Source organism: Xenopus laevis, chromosome 7S, assembly GCF_017654675.1.
Source record: "Xenopus laevis strain J_2021 chromosome 7S, Xenopus_laevis_v10.1, whole genome shotgun sequence".
Lineage (NCBI taxonomy): Eukaryota > Metazoa > Chordata > Amphibia > Anura > Pipidae > Xenopus > Xenopus laevis.
In genome coordinates, this window is record NC_054384.1 from 26,319,213 (window position 1) to 26,343,649 (window position 24,437).

Sequence of the window (24,437 nt, forward strand, 5' to 3'; positions counted from 1 at the left end):
TCACCTACTCTGGAGCAAGGATCATGTCTGCTCATCCTACAGCCGGGCCCTGCCAGCAGTATTTACGTTACTGTAACCCTTAGTTCCATCAGTGATACGACTAAATGATTAATTTGATTTCTTCACACAGAACCTCCATCAAGCCCCTCTTTTCCTTCTGAGACAATATATAAGTGTAACATAAGGGCCAGTTCACCTGGCTGAAGAAATTATATTTTGTAATAGGACACATTCGTGCATATCTTCTAAGAAAAAATTTAAAAAGTATTAAAAAAAAATGAGGTTGGTTTGTTTTGCCACCAATGTTACCAGTATGAATTCATGCAGCTTATTTACCACCATGTACACAGTACTTTATTGGAACTCATTTAATAAAAATATAATTCTTTGCTAAAAATGTTCTTAACAGGAGATGGCTCAGAGTTTGTGTATAACAGGTACCCAGATAATGGATCCCATAGCATTTCCTTTAGTGGGTGAAATGATAGGTGTAACCTTGTACTTGTCTCTACATCATATATGAGAGAAGAATAATGTTTTATGCACATGGAACACTAGACGTAATACGTAAATCAAACAGCAACATAGAAATGGCATTTCTGCTGGGACCCAGGGCTTAGAGTTCACCACAGAATTTCAAAGCACAGATTCAAATCAATCTCTTCCTTATTTCTCCCCCTTTCTCTGTCACATGCTGCTGGTCACATGGTTTGCCAGTCACATGTACAATGCAGGAAGTGTTTGCTGTGTGAAGTGGTTGCAGGACTTGATCGCAGTTGTGAGGAGGAAGGTAGGATATGTACATGTCTGTCTGTGCACTCCTGTGGCTGGGGGGCTGCTGCTCTCTATTGCATACGTATGACTTTTATACAGTACAGAGAGGATATAACCATTGTAGACACGGGGGGAGCACAGAAGGATCCAACATGCACAGTGGGGGGGGGAACTAATGTTGCATAAATGAAAGCTGTGAGGGGGGAAGAGTCCTGTATTGTGTTTCTGACTTGTTACTAATTCATGTTCAGTCTTTCCAAAGACAGACTTAGTATGATTATCCATGCTACACTAGAAGTGCAATATATATGTTATTTTATCTCTTATGCGGCTCCCTGGATTCTGTGTGCCTTGCTGTAGGTTAGACAGAGATGTTGGCCTGGAACACTGTGGCATCGCTGCTCCTTGCTGTATCTTGTTCTTCCTCCATGGATGTTTGGGGGCCGACCCACAAGCCCCCAAATGAGAAACAAAACCTTGCTACTAAAACCCCCTACCATTCATAGACCCCCATTTCTTGCTCCCCCCCAGCCTAGATGGTACCTTTGCTAAATGCCCCTAATTCTTTACTTACCCCTCGGTGCAGATTCTGTCCAGCGGAGTAACGGACGCCATCTTCGGTAATCTTCGGGTCTTCTTCCGGCGATTCTGCACTTTCTGCTACTTTCTCGCGAGGCAGAAACTCCAACTGCGCATGCGGTGATACGGCACTTAGTTCACGAAGATTACCAAAGACAGATGGCTGCCGTGAACTCCGATGCCCTGAATCTGCACCGAGGGGTAAGTAAAGAGTTAGGGTCATTTAGCAAAGGTACTACCTAGGCTGGGGGGGGAGCAGAGAGGGGTCTATGTAGGGTAGGCCATGGCCAAAAACCTACCACCCTGCATTATCATTTAATTGAGGTAATGCCTTATTATTTCATTGAACCCTTGAAGTGCCCACAGTGGCTCTTCAAGGGTTAACTAGCGATTGGTGGGCCCTTGAAAGAATCATACAGCAGGGCATTTAAAGCTCACTTGCTTTGAAATTCCCCCTTGCCCTGCTGCCAGCAGTAACACTTAACCACCCCCTGCAGTGTCTAGTTCTGTGTAAATATGAAAATAAGTGTTGTAGTATTTGGATGACAGCTAAACATAACACAGTTCATTTCAGCACACGTGGATGATCCTGCAAGGGTTTTCAGCAGTCAACATGCATATCGTGTTATTATCCAGCTGAGGATTCTGGGAGATGTAGTTTGCAGCAAATGGATGGCCTGCCTTAGGCTGTGTGATGTTACACTGCAGTGAGAGTTGTTTTGTTTAATAGTGTGTACCAGGCCTTATTGTTTGCATCCAAGAAGGATTCATTTTATCGTTGGTATCAAGTACTAGGTACTGTTTTATTATTACAGAGAAAAAGGACATAATTTTTAATGAATTATTTAATTAAAATGCAGTTTATTGCAAATGGCCTTCCTTTAATTCGAGCTTTCTGGAAAATGGGTTTCCGGATAACGGATCCCATACCTATAGGAACTATGCATGAACAGGGCCCAAACTTGCTAACCCAAAGTACCCATTCAGCTGTTTACTTTTTCTGATCAAATACAGTTATAAAAATACGAGCAAATATCTGATTATAGTGCTTCACCCAATATTCCTTGTAGCATGTGTAATAACATGACAAATCCAGTATCCTTGAGGGTGCAGGCAAGGGGTCTTGTAGGCTGGTGCCAGTACATATCCAGTGGATATTTGGCTACTGTATTTACCTTTGTTTGTAAATGTTATATTTTTCTCATATAAAATGAAATAATGTTGCAAGATAGCCAAAGCCTGACAAAGTAGTAGAAGTGCTACAGTATATGTTATGGAATTACAGTCTCCCCCCCCATAGGTACAGCAGCCAATGAAAGTTATGATTAGGGATCATCCCTCTCAGGGTAAAAGGCTAGATAGTTTAGAAAATATCTTTTTGTGATAAAATAAATTATAATACTCTTGTATGGTTGCTTCTTTAGTTTCTTCAGATGTAGACTGAAACATTACAACATTTTTTAGCTGAAAAGAAGATGAGTGAATGATAATGAGCTACGAGGGACCATCCCCATCGATTATCCTCTAGTGGGCCACATTGTTTTGCAATACCTGTGACGCTAAGCACTGCATTAAAAGTAAGTCACAGGGGAGCATAAGCCGTTGTTCTTATTGCTGGCCTTGAAATGCACATTGTAGTGCCCTGTTTCCTACCCTGGAGTCCCTAAATGTTGCTGGACTGCAGTTGTCAACCAGATAATAGACAATTTGCAATTGGTTTTTATTATTTGTGGTCTTTGAGTAATTTAGTTTTTATTCAGCAGCTCTCCAGTTTGCAATTACAGCCATCTGGTTGCTAGGGTTCAAATGACCCTAGCAACCATGCATTGATTTGAATAAAATTCTGCAATATGAATAGGAGAGGGTCTGAATAGAAAGACGAGTAATGAAAAGAAGCAATAATAATACATTTCTAGCCTTACGGAGCATTTGTTTTTAGATAGTGCCAGTGACCCCCATTTGAAAGCTGGAAAGATTCAGAAGAAGATGGCAATTAATTAAAAAAAACTATAAAAAATAAATAATGAGCATCAATTAAAAAGTTGCTTAGAACTGGCCATTCTATAACATACTAAAAGTTAACTTAAAGGTGAACCACCCATTTAATCAATGTTTTGTGGAGAGTAATTTACCATTAATAATTAATTAGAGAGTGATTGCAATTTGTCCAACGAATTCTGAAAACCATGATTGTAGATAAAGCCATTAATAGAAAACCTGGCCACTACTGACATGTTTTGTTCAACGACAGATGAAATGTGTACTTATTGCCTCCGAAGGAGCTGAAGTCCTGTTCTACTGGGCAGATGAAGAGTTTGAGAAGAACCTGCAGAGTAAATATGATTATACTGAGGAGCAGCAGGTATGAATGAATGTATTATGAAATCCCATCCGAAGAATTCTGGCACATTGTATAGATCCACAATATAAAGCCTTCAGGTTATAATAAAATCACACATGATGTAGCTTTCTTTGTAACAATACAACTTTAAAGGAGAAGGAAAGGCAATTTAAATTGGGGGTGCCAAAAGTTATGCACATCCAAATGATTATATTTACTTACCTGAGCCCCCGGGCCGGTTCTCCTATCGGCAGAAAACTACACCAGCCCGGGGTTATTCCAGCGAGCACCACAGAGCGATCCTCTTCCTTCTTCTTTGGGTTTTTAAATTTCCCGGGGCAGGCGGAAGCGCAGTAGAACGGAATAGCCGTCTTTTTCATTAAGGTTCGGCTATTTGCTGTACTGCTCATGCGCAGCCACGAGAAGATCGAGGAAGCAGGAAGAGGTTCACTGTATGATGCTCACTGGAAGAACCCCGGGCCGGTGCAGTTTTCTGCTGATAGGAGCACTGGCCCGGGGTGTCAGGTAAGTAAATATAATCACTTGGGGGTTCCTAACTTTTGGCACCCCAAGTATAATTTGTTTTTCGTTCTCCTTTAAAGAGGACATAAGCCCTATGTTAAACTTAATGTCAAATTTCTCACAGCACTGTTCTGAGGACTTTTTAATTTTTATTCGTTTTTACGTGTGACAGGAGGACTGCCTTCTGTTATGCCTAGTAAAGGGCTGGGCACCAAAACTTTACTGCTCAGATTTTAAAAGTATGTTTCTCGTTGATTTGAGATTGATATTTGACTACTTCAGCCAGGGTCAGACTGGGCCGACAGGACACCAAGAAAAAACCCAGTGGGGTTAGCACAGATAAGATATTTGTCAGCAACACACAACATCAATGTGTTGGTTGCAGTCAGAAAATAAAACAACTGAAATGAAAAAACAATAAAAACTATCTGAGCAACAGATTTGTGAAACATCCACAACATACACTTTGGTGGATTTTTATAATAGCAGCCATTCCCTTTTAAGGATTTCTGTCGCAAAAGCTATTATTAATGTCCATTTTAACATCATAAAAGCAAAGGGATACGTTAAATTAAATAAATAAGGTTAGTTTTCATATTAATGTATTATTGTATTTTTATTCCCTAAAAATTAACTTTTTCATCATTAACTATTCATTTATAATCTAGTTTGTGTTCTTTATTTATAGGCACCAAACTTAGGCGATAGCATCAATACACTTTTTGCTCCTCTTATCATCTCTTGTGTTACAATAATAGAGAAGATCAATGATACCTATACATGTTTCACCACTGAAAAAGGTCACCTCTGCGTCCTTCACATGGTATGTCCCTAGTGCCTATGGCTGCTTTACGGAACTCCTCTATCTCCTGTGCTATGTGTTTTCCTACAGCCTTTTCCAGCTACCTAGGGGTTGAATAACCCCATAAGCAACTGTAAAAACGTTGAAACTTGCTGAAAAGCATATTTAAAAAAAAAAAATATATATATATATATGTTTAATTGCAGCTTATCTTGAACACCAGCTCCATTTGCTTTTGACCATTATATGGCTTGTTATATCAAAATGTGTGGGCCATATTTTTGCCTATAAGAATGGCAGCTCCCCTCACATACTCTATGATTTTACTGATTTAATATGATCTAAACTCCCTGTCATATATATCCTATGATGATATAATCATCATCAGTATTTTACTCGAAAAGCATTGCATGTATTATTCATGCTTCTCTAGATATAGCCTGCCCAAAGTGAAGAAGCAAATCTTTGGCCAATAAATATATAGCATAAATCTCCATGAGACTTTGGTAGTTTCATTTGATTTTAAAATGATTAAGGACATAGGATAATGAGAAATATATAATAATATAAAATAAGACATTATTATTGGTGCTAACTATAAAGTTCTTTTTCACCAACCAATTTATATAATATGGCAGGTATTTGCAGTGGGCAGTGCAGTTGATTTGCAATTTAAAAATTTTACTTCACTATAAATGTGCCGATTCAGCTGAATCAGTTCTGATCACTTAAATTCTTGTGACTATGAAGTCCTGGACACCTGAATGCAGCCATTTTCTATCCATGAACAATGCATTTTTTTATTCATCCCAAATGTGAATTTCCAAATTGAGATTTGATCCTGTATCCAGCCAAATCGCTAATAATTTGTTTTTCAGTTCTTGGGAGAACAGTAATCCTCATTATTTTCTTCTCCATCTAATGATCCTTCCATTTTCTCTTTGCAGTTTGGAGAATGCCTGTACATTGCTGTAAATGGCGATGAAACGGAAAACGAGGATGACCTGCGCAGGAAACTGTATGTCCTAAAGAGACTCTGCGAGGTGCATTTTGGCCTGGTCACGTTTGACAGTCATTTAATTAAGAAGGAGTAAGTTAAATTGCACTCCTGAATAATAGCAAAGATATTCTTTCTCACTCCTCTGTAAGGTCCTCATATTCATTATGTACAAATATATATTTATTTAGTCATGAAGATCTTCTCTTTAGCTAAATCAATTAGCAAGTGTTCCTGTTGTATCCTCTCCTTCTTGCAGACTGCGCCCTGCAGATTCTGATCAGCGCAATCTCGTATGGAAGACATTTCAGAGCTTGCTTCTAACATACAACCGACTGCGAAATGAGGACCAGAGCTTTGCTGTTGAGGTGATTGATGTGCAGTATTTTACTTTGCATTTCATTCAAAAGGGTAGAGCTTGAAAATTAAATCTAATAAATGTAGGAGATGACTCCATATGAACTCTCTTACAGTTGCCTTGCTTGCTTCTAGTGCAGAGGCTTATTGAACAGTTATATATCTAAAGTATGAAAGTGTGACACAGTTTCATGATTGTTGAGCTGTATTCATATAGTATAAGGGCATCATTTTAACTTTCCCTTAACTTTGGGCTTGTGCCACATTCAGGTTGACATGAACTTCTGAAGTAGTGGAGAAATTTCTTCTACCAGTGCCAGTGGTATAGTGCCCGCCAAATTCCTGCCTTGCCACAGAGTATCTTTGTCAATCTGAACAGTTTTCCTTTGAAGTAATAAGAAAAGGTTAATTGCTGGTGACTACAATTCTTCTCAAAAGTTAAAACCCACTATTGGCATTGTGTGTTTGGCCTTGGTTCTTTAGGGTGAAGGGGTTGTTAACTATTACTATAGCAACATTCTCCTTAGCGGCTTAGCCCATACATGCTTATGAGTATGCATGACCAAGGCAGTTATATGGGGCTGGAAGCCTCTGCCTCCATTTAATTAACCCTTATATGTGCATTATATTTGTAACGTATACAGTATGTGTCTTTGAGAATTCCATAATTAGACCTCTCTATCTAGGCTGTGGAGCGGCTAATTCACCCAAAGCTCTGTGAGCAGTGCATCGAGTTCTTGGAGAAACAGATTGTCAATTTCATTAACAGCAGCAGTGAGCGGGGGGGAGAGGAGGTCCTGCATGCTTTTATACTGGTCAACACCAAACTTCTGGCTCTTTTCTCTAGGTGAGTGATGTATGATGTATTTGAAGTTTGTAAATATTATTTATTTGTTATTTAAAAATAATTATAAAGCTGTTTTTTTAGTTTTTGGTTGTTTTATTTGCCCCAAAAGTAATCTACCAAGAAAAGTAGGGAGATTTATTGATTGCTTAATAACAAACTATACAATAATATTCTTCAGTAAATGTTGAATAAGAAGGCCCAATTCTTTCACTACCCCTCTTATATAGTTTGCCATTAAGGCAAGTACACTTTTTTTTCCTGGTGCAAGATGCAGGGGTATTATCTAGTTCTAGTCCATATCTAGGTATTATCTAGTCCATAAATGTAAAAGTGAAGCACTGATTGTAAAAAATGGATAAGCATAGGACAATGGCATATGATACTTTTTGAGCATTTTGCTTCCCATCTAATTCCCAGATAAGTGGGGCTTAAATTTGGAAATGCTCCCTGATGGATTCTCAAGCGGTAATCACCTGACCCAAATGTGCACCAGCAGGTTCAGAGCATTTCCCACATTAGTTGACCAAGAGGCAAATCAAAGATGGAATGGGAACCATGTGCCAGAAGTCATACAAACTACAGTGAAGGTACTAGAAAGGCAGCAACATAGATGGCATGGCTCTCGGTTACACCTTGATGTTTGCTGCACTGTGTGTTTATGTAGCGAAGCATGATCAGTGCTTCAACATATTCATACTTCCACCTCCAGGTGCAGAAAGAAAGAACACCGAGCCAGGTTTACATAGATTAGGTGGAATTATTATTGGGCTATGCTAAGGCCTCTGGTCCCGTAGAGTAGACAAGATTTTACTGGGCAATATTGCTTTAAGGATATAACCCTGATGTGTCTGAATTATAGCATGCATTAACCCTTGATAATATTAGAAGTATTTGTAGTACAGCAAAAATCAGCTCCCTTTCAATTTAATTGCAATTTTAAAGATGCTTAATTCCGTTATCCAGCAACCCGTTATCCAGAAAGCTCTGAATTATCAAAAGACCATCTCCCATAAACTCCATTTTATCCAAATAATCCAATTTTTTTAAAAATATTCCCTTTTTCTCTGTAATAATAAAACAGTACCGTGTACTTGATCCAAACTAAGACATAATTAATCCTTATTGGATGCAAAACCAGCTCATAGGGTTTATTTAATGTTTACATGATTTTCTAGTAGATTTAAGTTCTGAAGATCCAAATTACAGAAAGATCAATTATCTGGAAAACCCAAGTACTCTGGGAACAGATCCCATATCTGTATTGTTGTTCCTTGTCTGTATATTCTCTGCTGTTTATAAAATATTTTGTTTTATTGCTCTTAGTCGAAATTCCAGTTCTTTGAGACCTGCAGATCTCCTCTCCTTAATTCTCATAGTCCAGGATTTGTATCCCAGTTTCAGTACTCAAGACCAAAATGTGGAGGTAAACTAGACCATTTATTTTCCTGCAACTCTTATCTGGCAATCCAATTTCCATAATGGGAAATATTTTCCAGTGTTCAGAATTAACCAATTTTATACTGATGAATGGGGGCTCAATTACAACTCAAATGTAGTTGCTGTTGATGTGTGGAAAAAATCCCATCCATTTAAAGGTACTGGTGTCAAAAGGTGCTCCATGCATTTCAGTATAGTTCGTTAAAGGGATAAAATAGTTAAAGGGATGCCATTCGAAGCAAATTTCCACTGTACTTTAATTAAAACTTTTCAATTCTATTTTCATTGATTATCATCTTAAAAAACGAAGGTATTAATATGACTATTATTAATATGACTAGAATGTTTTACTCTTTAAAAATAGGATCACATTCTGCTGACCCTCAGAAGAAAAGAGATGCAAAGTAGGGGGTCATTTATGACTGCAAGTGCACTGAGCAGAGAACAATATGAAGCACTGTCACCATGTTTTTCCCCCCACAATGCAGCATGTTTCATAGAATTCAAATGTCATTGCAGTTGCAGGACACACCTGATGCACTTTTCAATGCATTTGGACACAAGTTTATGAAATTTCTGCTTTCCTAATTTAGGGATTATTTTGACCACTCCCTCCTTACCAATCATAAAATTAGTAAGCCATACTAGGTTTGAAAAATAACCTTATATATATTTGTTCTAAGGAGTTGTTTTTGCGCCATGTCCAGGACACTGAAAGTTGTCATGATCAGTGTATTATAGTAAATACAGTGTACTGGTGGAAGATAGCAGTAGTTACATGATACAGTATATCTGTGTTTATTGGCCTATGGCACTTTAGATGCTGTTATAGTATAACTTCTAGCATCCAACAAGAAGAATTTTACTTTTTTAAAGACTTCAGTAACTTCATTTCAAGGTTAGAAGGTAATTTACTGTACTGCACTGTATTCCCTACAAATTGTCTTAACAATACCTGTCTGCAAGAGTCATCTACCTGCAGTGGTCAGTAGTAGTGCTGTAGCTTGCCAATGTATATTGGCTGATAAAATTCAAGTGAGTGAATACAGTGAGACCTACATCATCAGATCATCCAGAAAGCTGGAGGCCTAAACCTATTTATATCCAGGATGGACAGTGAGGCAGCTGATCACCATCAGGATAGAATCACTGAGTTAATATTCAGAACAGGAAAAGTGAATAACACAAATAGAGTAAATATCATGGAATCTATTGTTGAATGCGTTTTGCACCCAAACGTGTTTTGACGTGCATCAAATGCATAAAAAATGCAGGAAAAAAACTCCAGTGTGCAAGAACCCTTAGTTACTCGTTGCTGAATCTTTCACATTTGAATTATGTCGTTCTAATTGCCAGCTATTTTACTATCCAGCAGAATCAAACCAGCATATAAATTCAGCATTGTGCTGTAACAAGCTGAAATCGGTTGGTTAAAACATTTTTCTAGCAATGTCTGTGTTGTCAGCTAGTCTCAAAATGGTAATCAGTGAAATAGCTATAACAGAAGAGGTAAGGTAATTCTCTGTGTTATACCCAGGCTGAATATCTGGCAGTCTGACGATAAAATTGGTCCTGTAAGAGAGAGATCACATAATGGTCTGATAAAACTGCTGCATGGCTGATGGTAAAGGGAGAAAACTGAAAACAAGACAATTTCCCAGACCAAATCTGCCCAGATTGTAATAGTATTTATTGGGGTACTTTAATTCACAAGTAAAGGTACTATATAGTGTTTGCTGCAACGTCCTGCCAAAGGCAGAGAATACACAGAAGTCGGTCATTATTAGAGGCCACATGAGGTCTCTGCAGGCATAATTATTACAAATAAAAAAAGAAATATACAGTTTGTAAACAGTTTTTTTTTTTTTTGAAAGGAGAAGGAAAAATACTGAGGCAATTTATTGCCAATGGATTGGCTACAATAGTGCAAGCTAAAACGCTATACTTATTTTGTAGAATGCTTTACCATACCAGAGTTAACAGCTCTAGAAACTCTCTGTTTGTTTAGGATAGCAGCTGCCATATTAGCTTTATGTGACATAAAATCCTGCCAGAGTCTCTCCCTGCTCACTCATAGCTCTATGCTCAGATTACAGGAGGGAGGGGGAAAGGTATGGGAAGAGGAAGAGAGGCCTCAAACTGAGCATGCTCAAGCCCAAGCCCTGGAAGTTTATGCTGAAAACAGGAAGTCTGATACAGAAGCCCATGTGTACACAATAGAAGGAAAGAAATGCTGTGTTTCTATTGATATTGAGTAGCATTACTTTGAGGGTTTACTGTTGTATTTATATAGTTAACTTAGTTTTAACCGTTCCCTTTCCTTTAAGTCCTTGATGATTGTACATATTGGAGGTAAAATAACTGTTTTGATATGACAGGAAAATGAAGACAATGCACCTTTAGATGAGTATTACACCCCAGACCCATCACCCAATAACAGGAGCTTAAGTGAGTTGTTGATATTTGTATGTATATCCAGGGCTTTTGTAAATGTAAATGTCTTATATGGATACGTATGGTGGATGAGGATTTTAAAGCTGATACTGGATCACAGTGGATTTCTGCTTTCCAAAGAATCTGTGCATCACCCACCATGGAAAGCAGAAGTACTTCCAGGTCCCAGAATCCATCACTTTATAATAAAACAAGGTGAGGGGGTGCATTACTCTGTCTGTTGAAACATAGTTTTACAAGTATCATGGGCTTTTATTAATCAGTGGAATCAGGTATAAGGTTTGCATATGTGTTAATCTGGCAGTTTAGAAACTATTTACTCGCCTCTTCTACATACTGTAACCTCATCTGAAAAGCTTATGTCTAATTGGGGGGTATATTTTGCCTCTAAAGATAATATACAAAAACAAATTCAGAATATACAGTTACAGACACCGCCAGAGATAGTACATTGGGATCTTTAAGGCAAGCTTAATTTAGCTTATTTACTGTACACCTCTTTTCTGAATCTGGCAAACAAGATCATTTTAATCATTTCTGCCAAATGGGCCGGATTGTTGCCAGTCTTCTCTGTAATTAATAGTCTGATGTTTGCAATGTCCAAGCATTGTCATTAGTTGTACCCGTGCACCCACCTGCTTTGTGCTGGAAATAAGGGTTAATCTCATGTACTCAAAGCCAAATCTCAGGTGTAGAGTCTGGCACAACTGGTTTCTGATCTATGTGCTATATAGCCCTCTCTCTGACTCCTATGTGTAGAAATATTTAAGTGCACATCTGATCCAGTCCAGGAAGCACTCTTCCTATCCCTCTTCTACAGATGCGGTGCACACTGACATACAGCCAGTATCCACATATACCTGGCAAGTAATCATCTACATTACTAGTCCCCCATATGCCTTGCAGGAGCAAAAGCTTTCCAACACCAGTGCAACACGCCACATAACTTATTAACCCAACTGAGAAATGACTGGTCTCTGAGTAGATGTACTGTTCATTTACATAGAGCATGTTTTCTAGGGTCTTAAGATGAATAAATTATATGTACATTCAGATAAGGGAGTTATAGTGTGTCTTTTACCTTATTCATAGTTTTCACTTCTGTCACTTTCTAATTTATTTGTATTCTGTAGGTGCTGGAAGCTGGGTGGATGACGATTCCCCTGCATTTGGTTTTGTTGATCCTGAAATCCAGGTAGTGTTGTTAAAAATCAGCAGAAAAAAAGTTGCTATAGGCCCTGAAACATTCTGTTCTGCCTCCACTGGCATTGTGTATCAGAACATATCATCACCATTAAACCTCATAGTTTAGAGTTGCCCTGTCCACCTGAATCCATAAGCTGCATAATATACCCATATCCCTTTTATTTCAAGATTGCTGAAGACAGTTTGAAAACCCTTGTGGGGGACATCCCTGAATCTACTAACACAAGAAGAGTTTTTTTGGATTCAGCTCTAAAAGAAGGCTATTGTCCCATGTTGCCACATTCCATGTACTGCCTACCACTTTGGCCAGGAATATCCCTGGTCCTGCTGACTAAGGTGATCGGTTTGCACAATCTTTATAAAACATTCTCTGTTTAACCAGATTTCACTCGGTGAGTCTGATATGGATAATCCCATCAGATCCATCTTGAAATGACTAATGCAATTGTGCATCTTGGCTCTCCTTCTTACTGCAGTTGTCCGGTAGCACCATTGCCCTCTCGCTGTATCAGCTCCTAGATGGGTTCAGCATGCTGGAGAAGAAGCTTACAGAGGGAGGAGATATCCACCAGATTTTACGGTCTCACCCCATTGTGGCTGACTTGAAACAAAGAACAGACAGATTTTTGAAGAGTCTTGGTGGTCGTGACTCACAGGTGGGTAGAATAAAGAGAGCTTCAAATGAATATGAACTTAATACATTTACTTGCCTGTGAGGAGTGATTGATGGTTGAATAAGTCTGCAGTAGCATCAAATAAGTTTAATGTATCTGCTCACTTATGTGTGATGGCCCAAAGACAAAAAATGATCTACGGCAATAGAACCAATGATGTTTTTATGTCAGATAAGGCCATCAGAAGACCACTTGCTTTGAAGACCTTGAATCAAGTGGTATTTTATAGCAAACACTTTTCCATTAGCATTTTGAAGAACTAGTTCTTTCCTCTTTCCCTTTTTTTCCTACTAAGGCTATAAAGAGATACCTGTTTTGGCTAAATTCTAGGCTTACATAGCATGTGAAATCAATTGAGGTTATTAAAGATGCTTCTGTGTAGATCATCTCTGAAATATTGTCTGGATATTACTTTGTCGTAACCGAACCATTCCTAAGTCAATTAATCATGGATCCACTTGATGATGCATCGACTTTGGGCCTTTAATTAATAAGCTTATATTTTCTGAGAACAATAAAATTGATCACTGCAAAATGTTTTGAAAAACTATGCTACATACAGTATAAAGGAATACAATTGCTGATCAGGGGAGATGGGCTGCATCTTCTAAACCAGGGGTGTCCTTTTCTCTCTCCTTCAAGCTGGGCCGCATTCATATCCATCCTGGGCCGCATGCAGGTTGGACACCCCTGTTCTAAACCCTGACTTTTCAGTTCCAGATGGTTCATGAATCTGAGCTTGAAATTAACTGTGTGCTTTGTTATTGACTCCAATATATATGGTGAAAGAAAAAAGTGATTTCAAAAACCCCTCTGACTCCAATGCATTTGGGTTATAAAAAATGCTAGAAAAAATGTCAATTGAAGATAATGCGCCTGGTGACTTGAAATCATATGGCGAAATATCAACATTTTTCAATGAAGTAAAAAGCACCAGTTTCTCTCATCACTAGTGGCAACCCTATTTCTGCTGTCCATAAGAGCACATTTAAATGCAGCAGGACTGACTGAAGGCTAAATGGTGAGCAAAATACCTACCTGAGGGTGCCCTAAGTGCTTATTTGTATTTGCTGTGTGGTAGGTAGATTTTATATTTGCTCCAAAACATGGCAATTACATTTGTTTTCACCATGCCCTTGGGTACGTACCCATGGAGACACTCAGATCAGCTCATGCCTCAAACATGAAAAATCTAGCACAGGGTAAATGCGGATACAAAGACACATGTTAAGGCTAGGGTGGCCACCTTGTTTGGAAAAAAAATACTGGCCTTCCAATATTTTTATTTTTCCTCCCTATTAATAAACTAAGCATTATTTTTATTGGCCAGGTTGACATACAGTATTTGCAGCCAGAGGGTACTTTATGATAAACATCAAAAAGGACTTAAAAAGTCAATGAAAGGTTTACTTAGTAGGTGGGGATTTTTTAGGTTCACCCAGTGAGCCAGAATACTAGCCTTCTGCCTAGGACTGGTGTGTCTGGCTACTTGGCTGTGTTTTTTTTTGTTTTTTTTTTATTTAAAAGAGTGACACCTTGCAGTGATTTAACCTTTCACAAGAGCTTGTTGGAAAAACAACATATTTAAAATTCCATCACTTTTTGCCTCTATGAAAGAATGTATTTAGATACAAAAACACTAGTGATTGCTAAATAATTACTACCCTACTTGCTTCTGAGCTGTGAATACCATTAAATCCATGAAGGGAATTTAAAGCAATTGTACATGGAGGTAAGTTCTGCAGAGAAAATACTGCTCTTATGATAATTTCCTTTTTTTGTGAAATAATGGTAGTTTTTGAGACTGCTGCGCCTCTTTTTGTATTTCCCTTGCCCAGTATTAATGATACACATTGCGCCTTCACCAAAAACTGACTGTAACCTGATGTGTTCTGTTAATCTAGTTACAGAATTGCTGGCTGGAATTCAAGAACAAAGCATTCTCAAGGCATGAGACTGGGACTTCACCAGAGTAAGCTTCTGATCATGTGACTGCTCATGCTAAGGGGGCTAGCGGTTTTGGGAAACCACACCATGTTACAGTATAATTATGTGCCTAGAGGGGAATTATGTTTGTGCCCTCACTTGTTGTAATGATCTGTGGGAATATTAATTCATTAATTCTCGTTAATAGAAAATGTTTTGTATTGACTTTTCATTTGTGATTTAAAAACAGCACACACTCCCAAAAGCTTCAGCTGGGTCTTCAATTGTATTGCTTTCCCCGAATAATGATTCTAATTTCCTAGAAACTCATTGTGTAGGAACTCTGCTCTATAGGGTTGGACCCCTTGGTAAGGATCAAAACCTCTGTGTGGGTCACGGAGGGGGGGGGGGGTCTGCCTGAATTCCAGGTAAGAGTTAAGAAGAGTGCTGATTTTCCCTTTTAGATAGAGAGCCAAATAAGGCCAAAACATCAGTGCCATAAAGGTATGGGCATGCTGGCAGGTAAACCGGAGTGACTTCCAGTCATATCATAGCATGTAAGCCAGCATAGTCTTCAACCAACAGTAGCTGTGTTCCATTTTCAAATATTAATTGCCTTTGCTAACCCAGTGCACCTCATAAGTGCATAAACATCTTTAGCATTGGCATGACAGTTCAGATACAGTATTGTATTGTGACACCAGTTGAATCCAAATCTGTAAGCCCAGTTCCTTGCATTGCTTTTAATATATTTTCTTTACAGGCTCCTCAATGCATGTAGGAACATGAACCGGCAGCTTTGCTCTGTGTATCGGCAGCTCTTTCTAGTGTCTCTGATGAGTGGAACACATTCCCTCTCCTTAAATATGCAGTCCAAGGTCCGGAAACTGGTCCAGTAAGTAGATCTCCTTATATCATGAACTTTTGCTGGAATAAACCACTAATTTTGGAAACCCTGGCATGTTGGCTCAATACATTACTCAACTCTGCATTTAATGGTTGCCACAGATTAGTACAAAATGTCTATATGACTTTCAGCAAATTCTTTTGCTTATAGACCTCCAGCCAATCCCAATCTAACATGCAGCATAAGGTTGAAATATTCTTGGCCGTGTCAGATAAGCTGCATAAAAATGAAACAACAAACATGTAGAAGATAATCTTTAGCATGTATAAGAATTATTGAACTAATATTTGCAATATGTTCTAAAATATTACAGGGGGAAGTTGGCAGACTGGCAGGAGTTTCTGCTGGTGAAGAGTAAAAGAAACACTACGATGGTTAAATATCCTTTCAACTGGATTTGGCTTGCAAATGGCAAAAGTTGCAAAGGGATAATATTTGGGGTACAGCAAACAAGCATTTTGCTTTCTGTTCGGTTACTATGAATGTATAATTTCTTCAGCACCTGCTGTAGGTAGCTATATTGTACCATTTGGTACTTTATTCCCGCTTAATAATATTCAATATATTTCGGATATTTCATATTTTTATATTACCTACCTACCTGATGGCCCCATTTGCAACTGTCTCAGGCCTGCATTGTTCTGTACAATAATGCAACAGACCAGTAGAGTTGCACTTTGCGTGTCCACACTCGTGGCCAGATTGAACGAATATCACTTTGCTTTGCTCAATTTAATCAGATCTCATCGAAAATGGGCTGTTTCAAGAAGACCAAAACATGGGAAACTTCGATACCTCACAGTTCATTAGTGAATTCCACAAAACACTAACCACTATTTTCAAACAATCAAACTTTGGCTACGTGTATGATCATTTTGACTTGTTGCAGCCCTCATGGACTATCCAGTGCAGCCATGTGCTAGCATTTCCTGGGATCACTTGTAAAGTAGAATAAACAGATAAAGTCGCCCATCCATTGCATTTCATTTTCATTTCCTTAACCTGAGGGTCTACTTACTTGGAAGATTTCCCAGGCTTGATACATTTCATCTATGTGGATCGGACCGTAGGCCAAATGGTGGCTCCTTCTATAAATATTGATGGTAAAACTTCTTCCGAGCTGGGAACTGGATTGTTGGCCAATTTTATTAAAAATAAGGTAATTATATCCTTTGTCATATGGGGAATGCTAAAGATGGGCTTTCTATTGCAATACTCTATCTTTCCATTTCCTAGGAAATGTTCATTCTAGAAATAACCATAATACACAACATGTTTAGCATTTGTAGATATATTCATTTAGTGCAAGCCAAGGACATTTTAAGAATCCCATTATTCTAAGCCACTTCACTTCAGCAGGTCTAACACTTCCAGTATCTCACTTCCAGCAAGAGGGAAAAACTCAAGGCCCAAGTAGAGTAACCATTTTTTTGTTTATATTTATACCTAGGGCTGCTGTACAATGCCACATAGACATCAGTCCTTTGGATAAGCTGAAAGTGTATACCCTCTCTTTCATTTAAACATTTTTATAGGTTTGGTCCTTCATTGGTTTGTGTCGGCGATACCTTCAGAAAGGATACACAACTTTAACTCTGCGAGACGGGGACTATTATTGCTGCTACTTCCTCTGGTTTGAGAACGAAGCAGTGAGTGTTCCTTTAATTCTACTGATCAGATTCAATCAGGCTGAATAATACGGTGGGAAAGAGTACACAATATTGGTGATGGGCAAGTTTAAATATACACATTTTATGTAAATGTAATCCCTATTTTGGGGCTTGGTCATTGTATATCCCCTTAGTGCTATGGCACCTGGAGCATGCTGTATATCTAATACCTAGCAGGGAGGGGAAGGACAGAGCCCATTCCATGCTCTTCTTTCCCCTTGTTTTCCAACATTATCTCTACTCATTTTTAAAACAGGGTGATAAACTGGAAGTCATTGAGGTTCCTGTCTTAGGAGATGATTCTGCTCCTATAGGAATGCTAGCAGGCGAATATTACAGGTAATTGTCTGTGACTTGCAATAACAATCCTTCACTTTTAGAAGTGCACCTAATGCTAAGGAAATGTTCATGTTCTGTCATTCCAGCAGCCATTCCAATCTTAGAGGACATGTAAACCCTCCCCACAAAAATGTAATCAGTGAATAGTCTCTTTGAATAACTGTTACTCTAGCTGTCTCATCCTATTTTTTTCTCCTAACCACTTCTCCTGAGCTTAGCTTAACCATTGCAGTGCTAAACCCCAGCAGAACTTTTTTTATCAAAATATGTTGTGCCTGTGTTAACCTGCATTGCATTAACTTTATAGCATATATGTCTCAATGTTACTGATGATATGTCAGAGGGATAATGGCCACCGGGTAAAAGCTGCTATTTGTTTTAGGAAAATTTGATGGCGCTGGCAAATGCAGGCGGTAAATGCAGTGATGTGGCTTGGGTGGGGAAGATATGCCCAACTTATATAAATGGTAGGAAAAGTAGGCTTTCCTTTTCTTTTAAGCTATTTAAAAATGATGGCTTGAGTTGCCTGGACTGAGATTGAAAATCTGCTCTGGCATTTTAGAGGCCCAAATACCCTCCTGTTGACCCAGTAAATAGTGCTAGTCCATGACCGGTATAACAGCCTCTCTGGCATTTGCCAAAATGTACAGATTGCCAGTCTGGGGCTGGTGGCTAAAAAAAGACTATAGGAGCTATAGACAGCTGTCATCATGGTCTCATTTATTACGTGCAAAAAACCACATAACATTAATTGACACTAGGATGCTGCTCCTATGTGTTTTCATGTATTTTATAGGGTTGATTTTAAAAAGAAATTTTCATCCCTATCGGCCTGAAAAACTTTGCAAGCAATTCATCAATTATGCTCAACCGGCACATGTAGCACTAGACATACTACATGTGTATAGTTGTAGAATAACATTTTAGCATACACAGTATTATGTCTGATTCTGTGCTGGACAATGATCAGTAATCCTTCCCCTAACCCTCTCCCATCTGTTTAGGAAACTGCTTCGGTACTACAGCAAAAACCACCAGACGGAGCTGGTTAAATGCTATGAACTGCTCACCCTGCACTTGGGCATCATCCCTTCCGAGTTTGTGATCCAGCAGTGCCATGATCTTGCCCGCAAGCTATGGGAGCCATCACGGATCCCTCTTCTATAGAGGAACAAGAGAAGCCGTCTGTATTGTAGTCCTGAACATATACAAAGTACAGGCACTGGATCAGTGTCGCCTTATAGTGCCTACATACATAGTATTTGTCAAATGAAGAGAGTTAGGTTTCAGTTGTAGTATTAAGTATAATCAGGTGACCAATGTTATTAAATATGGAATTGCACTGAACTGTACTGTAGCCAAGTATTCACATAGTTGCTTTGTGGCACAGTATAGATATCTGGAAGTTCCTTATCTTATCTGATACCCCAGGCCAGTGCTTCTTTTAGCAAAAAAACAGCACTAGCTTGTGAGCACCACTGCTTCTTCAGTACCCGGGACAGAAGAATGCACAGTAGAGTAAAAAAGTCTGTGTTTTTTTGTTTTTTTTACGTTTTTGCTCTATGGGGCATGTGTACCCCCTGAAAAAGAAATAAGAAGCAGGAAGGAGATTGCTTTGTGGTGCTCACTGAGAATGGGTAAGTGATTACAGTCAAAGGAGGGGGAGCACATTTGGCACCAGCCAATAGTTTACACTTTCCTTTTCCTTTAATTTCCTTTAAAATTTAAAACATTGGACCAGTGCAGTTGTTAGTATGAACAAGTCTCACAAAGCAACAGTGTTTTTGTCACTGGGGTCAGTGACCCATGAAAACCAGATATAATTTTAACTTGTACCTTGAAATTGGCTGAACTGGGAAGCAAAAACTATAAAATACTGGATAGTTCTTTAAAGGTGAACAATGCCTTTAATGGATTTGTTATCTGGTACTCCAATATGGCACGTTAGGTGTCTGGTTTCAATTGTTAGATTTTTCATTTTCCTTCCCCTTGCCATTATGTGCCTGGTTTCTTATGTAAGCTGTAAGAGAGGGATGAATGTAAAACTTTCAGACCTCCTTTAATATATCATCCTCGGAACTAACACCCAAGCTGTATTTTTGTAACCTGCAAAAATTGTGTAGATAGAAAGAAATTTATATAGAAAATATTCATTTTGTACAACAAATTCTACAAGTTTTGTCCGATACTATAAAATGACAAGTTTATACATCATATTTGCCTCGCTCTGCTTTTTCGATCTCCGTTTTGTTTACTTAAGGAATCATTTGTGATGTTTATACAAAGGAACAATGTGCAGAGATTTGCGTGAAAAAGCAAATTTGTACAGAAGGTAAAGCTCAGAGAACTCACTGTACTAATATGTTCATCTTTCTGCTTCGTAATGCCCCTCTGCTTATTTCCAGCACCTAATAATAAACACTGCAAACACTCAGCATGACATTGGCCCCAGATTGGTGCAGAAACTGCCCTCCGCCTTTCTACATGTTCCTATAACCACCAATCCTGTCTGCCTCCCAATTTCCTAACTAATGTTTGCTCCAAAATGTTTGTTACAGTGGTGCACACTCTGACATTGGCAGGTTTCTTTCTGGTCTCCAAACTAAGCATTGAGTTGAGATCATGGGAAATAGAGGGGGTAGTGGGTGTATGTAGTGAATAATGTAACCCCTATAGTAAAATAATGAATAATGTAACCCCTACTGTAAAATGGATAGTGAATAAAGTATCGCCTATTGTAAAATATTAGGATATTATAATGTCACGAGGAGTTCCGTGACCATATTCCAAGGATATTCATGACTGTTGTGTATTATATAGCTATAATATCAGTGTGTCACCATAACTTAAAGGGATCCTGTCATCGGAAAACACGTTTTTTTCAAAACGCATCAGTGCATAACCAGGCATAAATGCACACAATAATTTGTTAGAAGGCTCTGGTTAAAGGGATACTGTCATTGGAAAAAAACATTTTTTTCAAAACACATCAGTTAATAGTGCTACTCCAGCAGAATTCTGCACTGAAATCCATTTCTCAAAAGAGCAAACAGATTTTTTTATATTCAGTTTTGAAATCTGACATGGGGCTAGACATTTTGTCAATTTCCCAGCTGCCCCTGGTCATGTGACTTGTGCCTGCACTTTAGGAGAGAAATGCTTTCTGGCAGGCTGCTGTTTTTCCTTCTCAATGTAACTGAATGTGTCTCAGTGGGACATGGGTTTTTACTATTGAGTGTTGTTCTTAGATCTACCAGGCAACTGTTATCTTGTGTTAGGGAGCTGCTATCTGGTTACCTTCCCATTGTTCTTTTGTTTGACTGCTTGGGGGGAAAGGGAGGGGTTGATGTCACTCCAACTTGCAGTAAAGAGTGATTGAAGTTTATCAGAGCACAAGTAACAAGACTTGGGGCAGCTGGGAAATTGACAATATGTCTAGCCCCATGTCAGATTTCAAAATTGAATATAAAAAATCTGTTTGCTCTTTTGAGAAATGGATTTCAGTGCAGAATTCTGCTGGAACAGCACTATTAACTGATGTGTTTTGAAAAAAATGTTTTTTTCCAATGACAGTATCCCTTTAACCAGAGCCTTCTAACAAATTATTGTGTGCATTTATGCCTGGTTATAGGAAAGGTTTGATATTTTCAATTTGTAATCCTTTAAATAATGTAGCTGGCTTGGATTTGGATTATCCATCCACCTAGTGGTCTTTAGATCAGTGGTGGTTTGAATGTGTTTGGTTCCAGCTCCACTTGGAATTTGAGCCTTTGTTAAGGGTCCCTTTTAGCAAGGTTACAGATATGTCTATGAGCATATTTGTGTATCAGCCTATTGGCCATAGTTTCAACAAAATATAGAACATCATATAAGTGTTCACCTCCGTCCACCAAGTGTATCTGAAACATCAGACAGATATTCTCCTCAAATCTAACTGGATGGCCCCACACACGGGCCAATAACAGCTTTTATCAGTCCATGTTTGGCCACCTTTTAGGCAGCTAGATTGGGTCCTCCATTCTAGAAGGGAAGCTGTCTCCTTTTTCCTAAGTGAAAGTATTGTGCTGGCAGTTCAGTGACTGGCCAGTAGATGTCACTATTATATAATATAAAAGGGTAAGGGTTTTCTATACCCCATGGATTTAGTTAGCCAGCTAGGCTGGGTCCTTTATCCGAGAGGGGAGGGGGAGTAGATCCCCAGAGGTTATAAAAAGGTATGCCCACACTTCCTAGAGAAGGGGCAATGGTGCTTCATAGAGGCTGGAACAAAAGAAGATTCCAGAATAGGTAAAGTAATTGCAAGTGCAGATCTGTTATAGTCAGTCTAGGAGTGAAAGACAGGATGAGGATTTAGTTAGAGAGCGCCTAAGGCTGCAACAAAGAGACCAGGAGGGTTAGTACTTTGTGGTGACAAGGCCGTCAGCTTAGGGACTCAAGTAGTCAGGCTCAGGGACAGAGAGATCCTTGGAGCATGGGACTCTGGCGAGATTCGCTTTCAGTAAGGATTGTGAACCAAAGGCAGGCAATACTACCCTGGGTGCTGGGAACACTCATCCTGTAAAATTGTGAGTATATACTGGATGATCATTGCACTTACTGTTCATTTGTGTGGTTACAAACAGCACCATTAAAGAGAGGTCCATATGTCTGCATGTATTTAAAGTTATGTGTTTTACAAATAAACATTTCAACCATATCCCTATGTGTGATTGTGGATCAGAAAGAATTTTCCCAGGGAGGGGTATAAGAGTTCAGTCTGTCCTGACCTTGGGTGGAGACTGGGGCAGCCTGCTTGGCCCTGCAAACATAGATAGATTGCACTGGGACCGACAAAGATTTTTTGACCTGGCTGATCAATTTCCTGACAGATGACGGCCGAAAAATCGTAAGATGTACAAACGTTCGAATCCCACTTACCGCACGATAATTTTGAAGGATTGGTCGGACTTCCCTAAAATTGGTCGTTCGGCAAGAAGAATCGTCGCGTCTATGGGGAGCTTAAGTTCTCAAATGTTACCCACCTTGGGTATAGATTTGCTAGATAGCTAGAGGGTAATGGCACGTATACTGATTTGTATAAATACCAGGAATTGTCTCAATTATCATTTACCATTCAGTTAGCACTGTGTATCCTGACGGTGCTATATAAATAAATGATGATGATGAGTTAGCTCAGTGATCCCCAACCAGTGGCTCATGAGCAATTTGTTGCTTCCCAACTCCTTGGATGTTGCTCCCAGTGGTCTCAAAGCAGGTGCTTACTATTGAATTCCTGGTTTTGGAGGCAAGTTTTAGTTGCATAAAAACCAGATGTACTGCCAAACAGAGTCTCCTGTAGCTGCCAATCCACATAGGGGCTACTAAATAGCAAATCACAGACCTTATTTGTCATTCCCAGGGATTTTTTTCATGCTTATGTTGTTCCCCAACATTTTTTTACATTTGAATGGTGCTCATGGGTAAGAAAGGTTGAGGACCCCTGCACTAGCCGTTTCTATAGGGAGGAATAAAAAGTTGCAGTGACATAATGGAACATGTGTAATGATACAACATACAGGAAGACAAACACACAGCCTATTATGTATGAAATATGTGCTCACTTTGGGCAGTAGACTTTGCTTCTGAGATTTTATTTTAAATGAATGTGAAGCATATTAGAAGGACACGTGTGCACCTATATCAGCGGTGCAGCGTTCAATAAAATACAACTGTCACCATTGCTTTCCTGGGGTTGCAAAGAAAAAAACTTTAGAGATTGGTGCCATAAGAGCTAGGTTTCATAGATAATCAGTAGATAAACAAATCTTTCCATAATTTGGATCTTCATACTACTAGAAAGTCTACTAGAAAATCATGTAAACATTAAATAAACACAATAGGCAGGTTTTGCCTCCAATAAGGATCAAGTACAAGCTACTATTTTATTATTACAGAGAAAAAGAAAATAGTTTTTAAACATTTTGTTATTTGATTATAATTGAGTCGATGGGAGACAGCCTTTCTGTAATTCAGAGCTTTGTGGATAACGGATCCGATGCCTGTACATTCATTTACATATTTCAGTGTTTAAAGTTATTTGTAAATGTAACTGTTATTGAAAGCAGTGCCTGACCCTTCTTATTTTCTGTAGTGGTGGCTTTTGAGATCAGGCCAACTGAATAACAGAACTGTCTTTACTACAGAAGAGACATCTGCTTCATTGTTTTAAGTCATAACTAAGAGTGCTAAAAATTATAGATAGACTGTTTTAATTGCAGATGCATATATAAATCATTTAAAATTATTGAATATGTTTAATTAATGGATAATAGAAAGTTCGAATTACATTTATCTTCAGGCAATATTTTATTTTTGGCATTACATTGCCATGCTTTGCTTCTTTACGCCATAACCTGGCACTTTCTTTTGGTCGGTTTATGGACCTCAAACCTTATATTTGTATTTCCTGTTTTCAAATTTGTGGCCTGAATGAAAAATAAAAAAAAGAAAGACAATTGTCAAAGTGTTTATTTAAATAAAGCACACAGCCAACAATACGTTTCACATGGAGAAAACAAACTCTAGATTATACATATAGGAATAACCTTTGAAATAAAGCTCTGGGG

General features: G+C 38.7%; 1 protein-coding gene across 5 annotated transcripts; it reads left to right on the forward strand.

Moving 5' to 3' along the window:
* Nucleotides 1–666: 666 nt before the first annotated feature.
* Nucleotides 667–20,046, forward strand: hps1.S (HPS1, biogenesis of lysosomal organelles complex 3 subunit 1 S homeolog). Of its 5 annotated transcripts, XM_018227522.2 has the most exons (20): nucleotides 668–790; nucleotides 1,361–1,554; nucleotides 2,778–2,930; nucleotides 3,605–3,715; nucleotides 4,905–5,039; nucleotides 5,966–6,108; nucleotides 6,275–6,383; nucleotides 7,059–7,219; nucleotides 8,543–8,642; nucleotides 11,035–11,104; nucleotides 12,244–12,305; nucleotides 12,485–12,652; nucleotides 12,793–12,972; nucleotides 14,895–14,962; nucleotides 15,680–15,811; nucleotides 16,137–16,202; nucleotides 16,838–16,982; nucleotides 17,359–17,472; nucleotides 17,750–17,832; nucleotides 18,837–20,046. In XM_018227522.2, exons 4-20 carry the CDS (start codon nucleotides 3,605–3,607, stop codon nucleotides 18,997–18,999), a joined length of 2,010 nt encoding a protein of 669 aa, XP_018083011.1. In that variant the 5' UTR covers nucleotides 668–790; nucleotides 1,361–1,554; nucleotides 2,778–2,930; the 3' UTR covers nucleotides 19,000–20,046. The 5 variants fall into 5 exon arrangements, with proteins under 5 accessions (XP_018083010.1, XP_018083014.1, XP_018083011.1 ...); XM_018227521.2 differs by lacking the exon at nucleotides 1,361–1,554 and having other exon boundaries at nucleotides 667–790; XM_018227523.2 differs by lacking the exon at nucleotides 1,361–1,554 and having other exon boundaries at nucleotides 707–790; nucleotides 2,818–2,930.
* Nucleotides 20,047–24,437: the final 4,391 nt, after the last annotated feature.